This window comes from Diceros bicornis, chromosome 32 (genome assembly GCF_020826845.1).
Source record: "Diceros bicornis minor isolate mBicDic1 chromosome 32, mDicBic1.mat.cur, whole genome shotgun sequence".
NCBI lineage: Eukaryota > Metazoa > Chordata > Mammalia > Perissodactyla > Rhinocerotidae > Diceros > Diceros bicornis.
Genome location: NC_080771.1, coordinates 24,932,645 through 24,947,844, shown reverse-complemented (window position 1 = coordinate 24,947,844; position 15,200 = coordinate 24,932,645). Strand labels below are relative to the sequence as shown.

Genomic DNA, 15,200 nt, shown 5'->3' with positions numbered 1-15,200 from the left:
CATGTTATGCAAATTTCACCTCAATTAAAAAAAGTAAAAGGGACAGTTGTTGGTCACAGGATCCTGGGGAGAGTCAGAAAGCCAGGCTAGGGCCTATGCTGCCAGAAACAGTGCCCCAAATTCTGCTGCAAGGCCAGTCTGGGTTGACCCCTGTGTCTCGGCTGCCAGGCACAGGAACTGCCGAGCGTACTCCAGCAGCAGCGACGCTGAAGCCATCTTTGTGGCAACCCCACCTCTGTCATAGCAACTAACTCTGGCAATCCAGTGCCTTCCAGGCCTCTGGCACTCCGGACACCAGATTCCCATTCAGCTGCAGCCTCTGCCGTCAGCATTCCTTGTGCTGTGGCACTTCTCTCACCAATGTATTTCTTGATGCCGTGGCCAAGGGCGCGTCCCTGGGGCCATCTCAGGGTTCCTGGGTGGAGGTGGCAGCGAGCAGGACCTACCTGAAAAGTCCATCCAACCTTCTCCTCTAGAGGTGAGATAGCATACTGCAGTGGTTCTCCAAGTTGGTCCAACCACCAGCAGCATTGGCGTCACCTGGTAACTTGTTAGAAAAGCAAATCTACTGCATGGGAACCCCTGAAGGTAGGGCCCGGCCATCTAGGTTTTAACTAGACCTTCAGCTACTTCAGATGCAGGCTCAGGCGAGAACCACTGGCAGAGGCGGAGAATTTGAATCTAAAGTCAGACCACCTGAGGGCCGGCCCCGTGGCTTAGCAGTCAAGTGCGCGCACTCTGCTGCTGGCGGCTCGGGTTCGGATCCCGGGCGCACACCGATGCACCGCTTCTCCGGCCATGCTGGGGCCGCGTCCCACATACAGCAACTAGAGGGATATGCAGCTATGACATACAACTGTCTACTGAGGCTTTGGGGAAAGAATAAATAAATAAAATTAAAGTCAGACCACCTGAATTTGAGGACAGCTTCTGCCACTTAGTAACCATGTGACGTTGGGCAAGTTACTTAACACCAAGGGGGACCAGTCGTCTCAGTTTGCCTGGAACTGTCCTGGTTTTAGTAGTGAAAGTCCCATGACACCCCTCAGTTCTAGGCAAACTGGGACAGTTGGTCACCCTGAGACATCTTTCTGCCTCATTTTCTTCTGTAAAATGAGGATAATAAAATGAATTAATACATTAGAGTGTTTGAAACAGAGCCTGGTGAGACTGGTAAACAGTGACGAATGTCAGCTCTGCTGTGCTAGCGTCCTGATTTTTGATTCCTTCAACATTATACCATCCTAACCTCATTTGTTAATTAAGTGAATTTGTTAAATAAGCAAAGTGCTTAAAGCTGTGCCTGGTACAAGCAAATGCTCAGTAAGTCTCAGCTGTTTTCATTATTTTTCTCTCTCTCTCTCTTTTTTTTTTTCCTAAGGAAGATTCTCCCTGAGCTAACATCTGTGCCAATCGTCCTCTATTTTGTATGTGGGTCGCTGCCACAGCATGGCCACCACTGAGAGGTGTAGGTCCATGCCTGGGAACCAAACCCGGGCTGCCAAAGTGAAGCATGCCAAACTTAACCACTAGGCCACGAGGCTGGCCCCTATTCTTATTAGTAGTAGTAGTATTAGCTAATATTATTTGGCCACAATTGAGTCCAAGTTTCAAACAACCATCAGAGCAAACAATTAGAACAATCCCAGCTACTTGAGCCAGCCCCATAGACTCCTAAAAATCCATATGTTCAACCCCATCTAACGTTATTTTCTTCCTTCCCCCATCCTCTGCCCTCAGAATCCATGCCCAGATCACTTTGCCAGGATTTTGCCGTCATAAATTAGCAAAATCTCACGGTTCTTTTGGTGATTCGATATCCTCCTCCCAGATTTGAGGTCATTGGCACCCGGGGCCTGCAGGGATCTGGCTTGTTATTTCAGTCTGGAGAAAATAGGGGGTTGGGGGGTAGGGCACACAAGGGGACTTCTTTAGGGCAAGGTCATTATTTAAGGAAATGCTGGCTGCTGGCTAACGGAACTCTCTGTGGCTGCACATGGGCACTGGGGAGGGGGAGCCCAGGCTAAGCGAGGCCCTGCCACCTGCAGCACCCTGTTTCCCGCTCACCCAGGGCATCGGCATTCAGGTGGCCAACTCGGGAAGCAGGAGGGTGGAGGGCCACCTGGAGGATGCTATGGGCCATGGAAGTGGCGTGCATCCCACCCACCCATGGCCACTGGCCACCCCTCAGCCACGTAGCACACTAACTGCAAGGGATGGTGGGAAATTCCACCTAGATGTGTACCCAGGAGGAAAGGGATATGGGTTTGCCAAATAGCTAGGGAGTTTCTGCCACAAGGATCTTCAGAATGACAAAGAGGATTGCTTTTGTTGGCAAGGGAGGCTCCCTGGGTGTGGAGGGGTCCCTAAATCTTCCACACCTTCCTTCAGAGCCCAGTTCTAATGGCCTCTGCTCTCCACTCTTTCCCAATTAGAGACCTAGTGACGGTGTGAAACCGCCTGATGCTGCAAGATGTAAACATTCCCTGGTTTTCTCACCATGCCTTGAGCTGACAATTTGGACTCTGATGTTGTCTTTCTGTCCTTTAAGCTGTGCAGTGCCATTAGCACAACATCCTGCCAACAGCCCTCGACTTCAGGGTAATCTTCCTACTCTTCTACAGCAGGAGCCACAGGTCCCCAAAGCCTTGCCTTTGATGGGCACTTTGTTCTGGGGACCACAGGATTAACTGTCTCACCACAGCATGCCATGGGCTGCTGGCGTCCTGGCCCTTAATACAAGCTGGATTTTCACTGTCCTCTGGCCACTTGCCAGCCTTGGATCACCCCCATTTCCCTCAGGATATCTTGCTCCATCCACTCCTAGTCCTATTTTTGTATCAATCAAGGTTCTTAATTTTAAGCAACAGGAACTGATTCTGGCGACTCTAAGCAGAAAAAGAACTTGTTGAAGAGAGTGGTTAGTTCCGAGGAGCTCTTGGAAAGGTCAGAGGATCAGATCTGGAAGAGACTCTACTGCCTCTGCCTGGCTCAGATACCACAATCAGCACCACCAACATGGGACAGAGGTGCCTCCACCTTTGAATGCTGGATGTAGCTGCTGCTGCTGCCACCATCAATTGCTGAGATGTGCTTCTTCACATTGGCAGCTTTAATTCAAAGTTGGGCATGTGGGTGTGATTGGAGGGGCCAAGTTATGTGCCCAGGCCTTAGGTGCAAGGGAGGCTGGGAAAGGGAGGCAGACAGGGGCATTTTCAGCTTCTTTCATGGGAGGCAGGTTCTAACTCAAAGCTGGGGGATACCTCTAGCACAGGAAAGGGGCTCAGATGTGAAGTGGCCAAAAGAATGACTCATGTCCACTGCAAGAAGCCACTAGGTGCACTGGGGACTTGGGTCTGCAGCGCTGGCCTTGTCTAACCAGGGGCCTCTCTAGCCGTTGGATTCTATTCAGGGTGGAGCTAGTAATGGAGCAGCGCTGTGCAAAGGCAGTGTGGCCTGGAGGCGCTGACAGAACCAGGCTCTTTGTGTTAGCTGAGCCCACCAGGTATCTTCCAGTGAGTCCTAACTTCTTGGAACACTGTAGTGGTTGCGAGGCAGGGGACTGAGATCTCATCGCTCCTCTCAGCTTGCTCTCCATGTGACCCTGGACACATACAGTAGCCTTTCTATAAGATGAGGATACTAATAGCATCTACCCCGAGAGGTGGTTGTGAGGACTACATGAGATGATGGATGTAAAGTTTGTAGCACAATGCCTGGCAAATAGTTGGAATTCAGTAACTGTTAGCTACTGGTTGCAATCTGTAATATTGGGGATAATACAATAACTCACTCCTTTCTTCCTGGGAGCACTGTGAAAATTAGTGCATCCTTTGCATCCACCTGATGAATTCAGGGTGGATGTGTTTTGGAGTCGGCTCAGGGAAGTCTGGGGACCAGTTGTTCAATATGTCCGCCTCCCTCTACTTCTCTCCTTTTTCCTTATTCTTGTCCTTCCATCTGCTTGCCTTCTCTGTTTCCATCATCTGCTTTCTTCTCACTTGACTGCCGACCTCCTCAGTCCTTACATCATCTGCCCTCACTCATTGTGACTCCTATTCATTAACTGTCCTGTCTGTGTTCCCTGCAGTCAAGCACTCACAGCCTGGGGGAATGCAAGAGGGTGCGTCCCTTAGGAGATCCCCGTGAGGGTCTTTGTGTGAGATAAATATGGAGCAAAGACCTCCATCCCATTTCCTGGTGCTTGGCCCCTGTGATGGTTAATTTTACGTATCAACTTGACTGGGCCATGGGGTGCCCAGATAATTGGCTAAACATTATTCTGGGTGAGCCTGAGAGAGTGTTTTTGGATGAGACTAACATTTGAATCAGTAGACTGATTACAGCAGATTGCCCTCCCTCATGTAGGTGGGCCTCATCCAATCAGTTGAAGGCCTGAATAGAATTAAAAGGCTGACCCTCACAAGTAAGAGGGAACATTTCCTGCCTGACAGCCTTGAGCTGAGACATCAGTTTTTCTTGAGTCTGGATCCTGCTGGTCTTTGGACTGGAACCATGCTATTGGCTCTCCTGTGTCTCCAGCTGGCCAACTGCAAATCTTGGGATTTGTCAGCTTCCATAAACGTGTAAGCCAATTCCTTATACTAAATCTCTTTCTATAGGTATATACATCCTATTGGTTCTGTTTCTCTGGAAGAGAACCTTGACTAATATTTAGGGGGATGGGGCACAGCCATGACCCCATGCTTGTCTGCTCTGCGCTGCAGGTGGCAGCTGCCCAGGAAGATGGCCACCACGCACTTGGACATGGTTTGCCATTGATGGTGAACTCCCCAGACACTCCAACAGCCCCCTTGTGATAGTTGGCCCCGACTGGCAACCTGGTGGCCATTGAATGGTTTTTCCCACTCGACTCAAAGATTGGTCCCATGATCGAGGCCTCTCGAGTATTTCTAGTTTTAGGGGATAGTGATGATGTCTAGCCCAGAGGGAATGCCAAGCTGACTTGACTGACGTGCCTTCTCCCTTGGGCATAGCAGGCATCTGTAAGTGCCCATGCACTGTTGCCCTGCGTGGTGGATGTCAGTGTGATTTGCTGTACCCTCTGGACATTGCAAATGTGGAAATGACCACAGGTATGAATATATGCCAAAGGGACAGACACAAAAAGCCAGACAACACAGAGGTGCAGGTGTTTACCTTGGTGCACTGGCATTTAACGTGTCCTTGCGTGGATGAACCAGGATCATGAATGGAATAGAAAGGCGGAGGGTAGGGGTGCAAAATCGCCGACTTCCTCTCAATTAAGCATGAGATCTAGATTGTCAGCACCTCAGGGACATTGTTGCTGGTCTCCTTGTGCCTTGCCACTGCAAGCAAGTGCTGAGTAAGTGCTCTTAGTGATGGTGTTGCAGGAAGTCTTGAAGACAGGAAAAGGAGAAGGCTCACACTCGTTATTGTCTTGGCAGCCAAAATTGGGCCATGGATGACGATCACAGATTCAGGAAGAAAGAGGGTGGGCTCAGGGAGGGGCCTCGAAGTCACAGGTGCAACTCTGGGGTCTGATCTATACCCACAAACAGAAACCAGAATTGATTTCATGGAGTTCCATTCACATGTTCAGCAGAAATCAACTGAGCACCTACTGAGTGCCAGGCCCTGAGCGAGTGGAGGGAATACAGCGGTGAGCAGGATTCCCCTCCCTCTCCCTCGGGTGTAGAGCTGTTCTCTCCAGTGGTAAACGCTGAAGGAGGGGAGCCCAGAAATGAGACAATCTTCCCATGCCTGGTGGCCACACGGCTGCATTGTTTGACTTAGCTCTCCCCTGAATTGGATTTAGCTGACTCTTGACTCCCCTGCTGAGAGAGAGGGCAGCAGGGTGTCCAGGGTGTCTGCTCCCCAGCCCAGGCCAGCTACTCGCTTTGTTTCTCATTCAGAGCCACCCTGGCCATTTCAGACACAGCCAGCCCAGGGGCTTAGCCCAGAGGCAGCTGTGGGGCGTGGGCCTGGCAGCGGGCAGGCAGGCCAGTGGGCGGGCAGACAGGCAGCAGGAGAACACTCGAGAATTAACCTCGACCAGGGCTAGGTGTCTCCTCAGAGGACGCGAGGATCACAGACATCTCCTCCCCTGCATTTTGAAGGTACACCCCCACATTCTAGGGCCTGGGCAATGGGGTTGATTCCGACGGTCGGTGGGTGCGGGGTGTGAAGGAAACAGCAGACACCCTCCCTATTCCCGGGGTTTGTTTTGAAGTGAGCCAAAGGGACTGTTGATCTCAGCAACATGGTCCCTCGAGGATGGGTAGGTGGGCCCAGTGTCCGTCGGGGGCCAGGCTGGGCTGCCCACCAACCTGGGGTGGGTGCTTCCTTCCTGCGAAGGGCCAGCCTGGAAACAAGCGGGGCCCATGTGCACTTGGCCCCTTCCTCCTGCACCCCTCCCTCCCTTCTCTCACGCCCTGCCCCTCTCCCTTGCTCTCTCTTCAGATTTAGACATGGCTCGAGAGCCCAAGCCCAGCCCTGCCCAGCCAGGTCAGAGGAGGCAGCAGGGCACAGCCATCTCCTGGTGAGTCTGTCTGGGGTTGCCTGCCAGGGACAGAGGCTGGACGCCGGCTTGTTTGGGGCTCTGGGTTCCCCTGGGATGGAACAAGGGCCCCAGAAGTCTTGCTCAGTGTGCTGCACACCCAGCCAGCTTGAGCTGCCTGTCCTACTCACTGTGGCACCTGAGGATGTCCCTTCTCCCTCGGCCTCAGGTTTTGTGTGTAAACTGAGACAGTCCACCCAGCTCATTCCAAGGCCCCTTCTAGCCACCATCCTGCTGGCAGAAGCAAGGTGCCCTCTCCTCCTGCCTGGAGCCAGGGTACATGTGTCCTCCAAGAGGAGCCTCACCTGCGGGGCACTTGGGGGCTTTTCCCAGGTAGAGATATTTGGGAAGTAGCAAATGGGAACCTTTCTAGAGGAAATCTTGCCCCTAACTTGAGAAGCTTAAAGAAATTTTAAAGGAACCTTTAAATGTTTTCAGAAAGGAGCTCACCAACCTCTGCCAGGCAACACGCAATTTCACAGGCATAACAAGGGTGTGTGTGAACACAGTGGCCCCTTTGTCCCCTCAGCTGGGCATTTGCGATGGCTGTGCTCAGCTCCCTGCTGTGGGCATTTGGGTGGTTGCTATCTTGCTGCCAGGGAAGAGGGGAGGCAATGGGGCAGGTTGTTTATGTTAGGAACAGCACTGTGTAAACATCCTGGTGCCGAAGGTTCTAGTTCCTTTTGGGTTTTGCCTCAGATCATCTCCCCAGAAATGGGGTGGCAGGGCTGGGCTGGAGGACTGCTCTGAGAAGTCTCTGCACCTCCAGGTTGACCTCGAGAGAGATTAGGCCAAATGTCTCCCTGCCAGCGGCAGCCTGAGGGTCTGCGTCACCCTGTGTGTGTGCCAGCATGGGCGGCTTTTTCTCTGCACTGTTTTGGGCTGATAAGTAGATGTATACTCATGGGTAGCGGATAGTTTTTTAAACTGCGTTTCTTTAGTGATGCACAACCACATATGTGGTGTGTTGGTTTGCTGTCTCATGTGTGAGCCTCTTATCTAGGGGCATCTGTTGATATGGTTTTGTCCTTATCTGTCTGATGGGAGGTACGTGGTTCTTTCCCATAGTTCTCTCATGTGTGTTTTAACATGGCCACTTTTGAGGCTGGGTGAAGCTCTTCGTGAGTTCTTCACTTCCAGTCGCCTTCTTCAGATTTTAGATTTCACCCCCCTCACTCCCCTGCCAACCTCCTTGCCTGGCAGGCTGGGATCCAGTTGTGTCAGCCCTCTGAGGGGTGCAGGTGGGGGAACACAGAAGCAGTGGAAAGTGATGACAGTTGTCCCACAGGGGCTGTGACTCCATTCAGAGGGACTCCAGCATTCATGGCCTGGGGCAGGGGTGGCCTCCTTAAGACCCGTGTGTCCCCAGGGGACTCCAGTGGGGAGAATGAAGCATTTCCCAGGGCCTGGGACAGCGTGGGTCTGGGGCAACAGTGGGTGGGTGGCTGTGGCTGTGGCCCCTTGGGATGGTGCCCAGAGGAGGAGCAGGTTGGGAAGGGGGTTCTGGTGGCCACTGAGTTGCTGGATGACCTTTCCATGAGAACTGGTCAAGTCTGGGCCACATGACTTGGGCCTCAAAATGGAATTTGTCAACCTGAAGGGAAAGGTTTGCGGTGGAAGGATTGCCCCAGGTCCCCTCCCCCTGCCCCTGAGGACACTTGAGGACGTGGCTTGACTTCTGCTCACCACGCCATTCTGTCCGTTCGTTTTATTTCTCTTTTTGTGGAAAGGCCCGGCTTGCAGACTGTAACCATTAGTCCAGACCAGGGGAGGGCTGCAGCTGCTAACCCCTGACCCCATGCAACCAGGCCGCTGCCCTTTGGGGAGAAAAGGGCAAGGCCACCCATCCAGGGTACAGGCGTCAGCCCTTGCTGATGACTTCGGGTGGGGCGGGGATAACGGGGGAAGGCAGAGTAGAGAGGCCTGGAGACACCCCCTGCCTACAGCAGGCGCTGCCGCAGCGGCGCCTGCGCCCTAGCCCCTAATCCTCTAACCCGCCGCCTGTCTCAACCCCGGCAGCTCCCAAGTCTGTGCTCAGTAGTCCGTGAAATCACATTCCTTTATGCGGCTCATTTCTAGCTGCTTTAAAAAGTCATTTTAAGGAAAATGTAAGAAAGAATGTAGAAAACAATGGTAACTTCTGCATTGGCCGGGAATCGAACCCGGGCCTCCCGCGTGGCAGGCGAGAATTCTACCACTGAACCACCAATGCTCCCACTGCTGCAGCGCCTCCACGGCGGCTCAGGTGGTCTACCACAGGCCCCTGCGCCGTGTCTGGATTCTGCCAAGTTCTCCGACCAGTCGCGGAAGGGAGGAGGGGGACCCGGAGGAGCGAGACTTTTCCCCGAACGGTTGTGCTCAGCTGAGGCTTGTCACCTTGAGTTCTGTCCTGGCCCCAGCCCTCCTGGCTCGGTCTTTTCTGGCCCTCAGACGGCTGCCTGTTTCCCGCAGCGCGCCCGCGGCCTCGACTCCGCAGCGCCCCGGGGTGGAGACAGGCCCTCCCCGCGCTCCGCTGGCTGGCTTTCCTTTCTCCACGGATGGGCCTCCCACCACCGGAATCAGCATCCCTGCGGTTCCCGGGCCGCCTACCCAGACCTCCTCAAGCCAGAAAACCGGGGCGGGGCTGGCCGGAAATCTCACTCGCAGGCCTGGGAACCCCGCGGGATGAAGAGGAAGGGGGGGTCCGAATGCCCTCCATTCCGCCCTGGTGGCCCCCAAAGGCCTCGCCCCTTGTGGGCTGGGCCTGAGCTGGGGGCGTGGGCGCTCAGTACCGGAAAGTTATTTCAGTACTAAACTTCACTGCCCGCAGCATGCATTCCCCTCCCCCTCAACTCGTCGCCTGTCCCAGACGAAACCTGAAGCTCTTGCAGCTGTGTCCCCACAGAGCCTTCCTGCCCAGGCAAGGACCCAGTCGTCCCTCTGCCCCGATCCCCTCAACTCTTCCTGGGCACCAGTTCCCTGGAGTGCCTGGTGCCTGAGAGAAGGAGGTGAGGCCAGGCAGTGAGAGCCCAGGACTTTCCAGGCTCGTCATCTCTCCCTGGAGCAAAGGGGTAGGTGGCCTGGCCACGGCTTTAACCCTGCCTGCCTGGCCCTGCCAGTGCTGGGCCCTGCATCCTGACGATTCCCACGCAAGGATTAAAGGCTCTTACACCCCCACCGTGGCTTTGGGCCCTGACAACTCTCCCTTTCATCCTTTGCCAGACTAAGGTCCAGAACGTCAGTACTGCCTGGGTCAGGCAGAGGAGCCTTTGGAGGGCCCCACTCTGGCTGGCTGGAAGCTTGCAGGCAACTGTCCCCTTCCTGCCACCTGGAGCCACGGGAAGGTGCTCCTTATCAGAGGCCAGCCAGGGGAAGCTGGTTTGCTGTGGTCTCTCAAAGTGACCTTGGGCAAGTGCCTAGGGGCTCTTTGGGTGGAGAACCCTGTGATTCTAAGGAAAAGCTGCATACCTCAGTTTCCCCAAGTTAAACTGGAGTCTGGGCAGAGACTCCGGCCATAGACACTGACCCCTTCCCCATTCGCCTCTTCCACAGCTGCAGTAACTATGACCTGGACTACGAGCTGTACAGGGAAGATGTTCCCTACAGGTGGGTGGGTCCTGCCCTCTCGGTCCTCTGGGCAAACAGGTGGGGCTGGTTGGCCTAAGTCCCTCTCTGTCCTGCCCCATAGGGTGTATGAATACCACAGGATCCCTCCACTCATCAAACGCGTGCCTGTCAAGATCCGGAGGACCCACGTGGGCATGGGGGTCAAGAGGAGCTTCAGTCCCCACAAGGTCCCCAGGAATAGCCAGCTGCCCCCAGGGCAGATAAAGTGTGAGTGAGGGGGCACAGCCCTCACCCGCAGCAACAGGGAGGAGTGGGCAGCCCCTAGCAGTGAGGGCAGGCCTGGGAGCCCTGGCAGCACTGCTCTCTGCCCCCTGGGCCCAGCGGGGCACCAACTCTGGCCCCTCTCCCAACAGTGCAAACTAAGGAGCTGCACTCCATCAGGGGGGAGCTGAGCCAGATCAAAGCCCAAGTGGACCACCTATTGGAGAGTCTGGAGCACATGGACCAGCAGAGGGAGCAGCGTCCAGGTCAGGCACCCACGAGTGTGGGCCCAGGCCACGCTCTTAGCAGGCTCCAGCTTTTCCTACTCCTGAGGGTGCCAAGGGTGCTCAGGGTCCTGCCTCTGCTTTTCCTGTCTGCAGGGATCCTCCCTGCCCCCCGGAGTGCACTTACCCCACTCTCTCTGGCTGTTCCTGTGGCTTGAGGACTCTTGTGGCTTCTGGGTTGTCCTATCACCCCCACCCACTCAGCAGCTAGCTGGGGCTTCAGAAACCCAGCCATTGACTGGTTACTCTCCCTGCACAGGGACAGAGAACAGCGAAGAGAACAGGGGCCCTGGAAGTAAGGGTTCCTCAAGCAGAACCACTGAGCCCCAGCAGGAGCCCGGGGGCCAGAGGGCCCATCCAGAGGCACACAGCTCTGAGGACAGCACAGACCCGGAGGAGGCAGTGAGTGGCCTGGCACCTCCTCCCATCTTCCCCCTCCTTGTGGCCTCCCTGTGGGCCAGGGAGGGACTCGGACTTGTGTGGGAGCCCACAGTGGTGGGTTGGGGGAGAGGAGGCATGACTTCAACCACAGGCAATGCTCAGGATAAGATGGGCCCTGCCCTGCTTTTTATCCCCTCTCAACTCAGGCTTGGTCAGCTCAGCTGGACCAGTTCTGGGCTGAAATACCATCTCATCCTGATGGAGGGGGTTAGGGGAGGGCTTTGAGCATTGTGGAGGGAATGTCACAGGTGTGCCTCGTGGCCCCAGATCCCTTGCCTGAGAATCACTTGGTAAGCTTGTTAAAACTCAGATTTCTGTCCTTTTCCTGTCCCGGGGCCCCCACCTGCTGCCCCTAGGGTCTTTAGACTGTCTGCATTGTACCACGCTCCCCAGGGAAGCTGTGGCACAGACCTTTCTGGATGGAGAATATCCACACCTGGATCTAATAATAACCCTGTGTGCATCATTAAAGGGCCAGAATGTTCCCTGTCCTACCATATCCTCCTTCCCTATTGGTGGTCCCTGAGGCGGACCAAGACCCGCTGCTGTTTGGGCCACCTCAGCAAGGCTCAGGCTGCTGGGGGTTGGCAGTGACGAGCTCCCCTTCCTCCACCCGCCAGCTCTGCCCCTTGGCCTGCTGGGTTCCAGAGGGCTCTCACTACTGACCAGCCCAGAGTCACATCTGGAAAAAGACAGCTAGATGGAGAGAATGCTTTCTTTTGTCTGATAGTTCTGGGTTCCCAGGACTCAGGAAGAATCTAGAACAGCACTGAACTGCCAAACCTGCCAAGAAAGGGAGGTGGGGGTAAGGGGAGACTGGGAGATGTTAGTAGATGGCCCTCCCTTTCCCAGTCGTACGGTGCCTCTCAGCCCCCCTGACCCAAGCTCTGCTTCTCTTTTTCCTACAGGTGAAGAATCATGCTTCGGACCAGGAGGGCGGCCAGTAGGTTGGAATCCCTCCGGGCTCATTAGCTCCAGGCACCTTCCCCGATGGCCCCCTTCCTTGCCTTGTGTGGTTTTTCAAAGGCCTCCTGATGGCACCTGTGCAACCGGAGTCACCCATTCTGGAGTGAAGGCAATGGTAGTGGAGGCACGGCTCAGCCAGACCAGCCAGGAAGCTTCCCCACAAGGGTGGCTTTAGTTTTGGAAGTCGTGTTTCCAGATGATAGCCCGGGGACTGGTAGGGATGGGAGGGAGGAGGCCTGCAACTGCCTAGAACCACCTCACCATCCTCATCCAGTCTTGCAAGGGGCAGCTGGACAGGGACCCCTGGGAGCACCAGTCAGTCTCTCTGACTGCAGGTACTGCTTTGGCTGCTCTTCTCCCCTCCTGAGACCCCGCCAGTCCTGTCTAGGTGTGGAGCATCCTACAGCAGCTGACCTAGGCAGCTTTCTCCAGCCAGTGGTGCAGAGGAAATATACTTGTTCCTACAGTCCCCCTTCCAGTCTGCAACTGAGTTTTAAGGTCCTCGGCATGTGCCCCACATAACCCCTTTTAGTTCCCGACTCCCCATCCACCCTACAAAGCCATGCTTCAGAATAGAGGCATCGTTTTTATGTCCTGTTTCTACCTTGTCCCTTGCTGCTGTGATACTATGTATTTCAGGTCTGCTCTGGAAACGTATTATATCAGAAGGGGAAAAATAAAATCTGCATTTCTTTTCCCTGGTCAGGGGTTCTTGGTGTGGTCTCTGAGTCTCATTCCGGTCCTTGGGGCTGCCCCAGGCCAGCCCTCCCTAGAGAAGCCGAGCAGGCCTCTGAGACAAAGTTCAGCAGCTCATACCAAGCTGGGGCAGAGCAAGGACAAAGCTGCCCTGCCTTCCTCCAATCCAGACCTGAGCACAAACCCGAGGGGCTGAGGAGCCACACAAAGATAACCCCACCCTTCTGGTCAGTCAGCCAGGCTGGCTCTGCCCTACAGAATGGCCAGACTGCATCTGGTTTTCCAACATCCAGAAGCTCTCACTCCTGGCAGTTCATCTGCTCTCTCCCAGGAGCCAAGACTGGACACAGGGCACCAGATAATGAAGCCAGCCTGGGCTCCCACTTCTTACCACCAGTGGAGGAGGTCCCAGGCTGTGCTGCTCTGCATATGGCCAAGGAAGGGTGGGATCTGACTTCCATCCCGAGCCAAACCCTTCCCAACTACCCAACCCTGAGCTGTAGTCTTGCCCAGCACCAAACCAGAGGCTAGAGGGGTGCACCTGGAGCTCTCCTGGGGCCATACAACCCTCCCCACTCTTGTCACACCTCAGCAGTGGCCCAACTCTGGCACTTGAGGGGCAGCTTCTCCTCCTCCAAAATACATTTCCCTGCATCAACCTTTTCAGCCTGTCTCTTCTGCTCGTGTTAGTCTAAGGGACAGGACACATTTAAGACAATGCTGTCCCAAGCCCTTGACACCAGAGGTCCAAGAACAAACTATCCAGCTCAGAAAAGCCTTGCTCCTTTAAATCCTGTACCAAGAAGAACCACAAAAGATTTTTTCAGATATAAAACGGTTTTTGTTTTGTTTTAGCTCAGATATAAGTGAGAATTCACAGCCCCCTTGTCCATTCTCTCAAAAGCAGCCCAATTATACAGGCAGGAGTCACTGGCTGGCCTGCATAAGGTCCACCCCTTACAAGACCATAGCTCCAGGTCCCGTTTTCCAGATTAAGTCCAGCTGAAGTCTTTTCCAACTTGGGAGTCAGGCTGCATCGCAGATTTCTTCAACTGGGTCGTAGATGGGAACCAGCTCAAGTAGAGAGTGTCTTTAACGGAACAGCTTGTAAAAAATCGTTCCAACACAGCTGTCCAGAGCATCAGTTCTGTGCGCACCTCCCCAGATCCTCTCCCGTGCTCCGAGTTCTCAGCTCGGCGCAGTGTGGAAGCCGACGGCGCAGGTCCTTTCGGGGACGGCGGCAGCTCAGTCCACGGCGTCCGTCATTGCTTAGGCTTCTAGTTCACGACGGTGCCGTGGAAGCGTCCCTCCGGCGGGCGGCCCGCACCAAGCACTGCTGCAAGACGGGGTAGAGGCGCTGGCAGCCCTCGAGGCCCAGGCGCACGGCCTCGGCCCAGCTCTCGGTCGGGCCGCCCTCCCCGCTGCCCAGGAGCCCGGCCACCTGGTTGAGCACGGGCATGAGCGCCACCGTGAGGCCGGCGGCGGCGCGCTCCTCCTCGAGCCGCGTGGGGTCCAGCAGCCAGGTGGGCGCGGGCCCCGGCGCGCGGCTCAGGCCGCAGCCCACCACCAGATCGTACATCTCCACGCCCGCGTCGGCCAGGGCGAGCGCGGCGGCCGTGAGCGCGGCGGCCAGGGCCGAGCCGCCGTCCTCCAGCAGCAGCGCCGACACCTCGAGCTGCGCGCGCGGGTAGCGACCCAGGCGCACGGCCGGCTCAAGTGCCTCCTGCAGGGCCAGCGCCAGCTCGCGCTCTTCGCCACCGCCCGGCGGCGCGCGGCGCCGGCGGCCCGCGAAGGGCGCGCGGCGGAAGTCGCAGAGCAGGCGGCCGCGCAGCGCGGCTGGGGCCTCACCACCCGCTCCGGCCGGGCCGCCGCCGCGCTCGCCGCCCTCGGCCTGGCGCGGACCAGACACGGCGCACAGCACCTTGGTGCCCCCCGCCTCCAAGTAGGCCGAGCCCTTGGCCTGGCTCAGCAACCCGGCGCGCGCGTACACGGGCCGCAGTCGCGTCGGGTCGCGGGCGGCGGGCGCCTCGTCCTCGTCGGCTGCGTAGAGCTGCGGCGGCTGCGACTCTTCGGGCCCGCGGATGCGACGATGGTCCCCGGGCATGGCGACGGCTGGCACCCACGCCGCTTCCGCCCGTCGGCCCGGCCTCGCGCGCCGGCTCTTCCGCCCTCTTAAAGCCGCGCGCCCGCGCCAGGGCTGTCGGGATACCGGCGGGCTGTGCCGCCCGCCCCCTGCCGTCCTGGAGGGAGAACGGCGAGAGCTGCCGAGCCACGGGGCCGCAGCAAGGACGCCCAGAGCTGAATGGATTGATGGATGAATGGACTGGCAGGCCTGCCGTAGTGGGACCTGGGCCGGCCCGGCTGACCTCTAGCCTCCCGGGCTAGGGCAATCCCAGGGCGTAGGTCTTTTTCCTATCACTTGTAAAGGTTGTAATTATTTTAATTTTGCTCTTATTTGTGTGACC

At 56.1% G+C, this 15,200-nt stretch overlaps 1 protein-coding gene and 1 non-coding gene across 2 annotated transcripts; both read right to left on the bottom strand.

Annotated features, from left to right (window-relative positions):
* Nucleotides 1-8,682: 8,682 nt before the first annotated feature.
* On the bottom strand, nt 8,683-8,753 carry TRNAG-GCC (transfer RNA glycine (anticodon GCC)). The gene has a single exon. It is a non-coding gene; the product is annotated as a tRNA-Gly (tRNA).
* A 632-nt stretch (nt 8,754-9,385) lies between these two features.
* Nucleotides 9,386-14,871, bottom strand: EXOSC6 (exosome component 6). The gene has a single exon (XM_058528261.1). The coding sequence runs from the start codon at nt 14,837-14,839 to the stop codon at nt 14,018-14,020; it is 822 nt and encodes a 273-aa protein (XP_058384244.1). The 5' UTR covers nt 14,840-14,871; the 3' UTR covers nt 9,386-14,017.
* Between the last annotated feature and the right edge of the window lie 329 nt (nt 14,872-15,200).

Coding starts and splice junctions, on each gene's coding strand:
- EXOSC6 (XM_058528261.1), bottom strand. CDS start 14,839: ATGCCCGGGGACCATCGTCGCATCCGCGGGCCCGAAGAGTCGCAGCCG.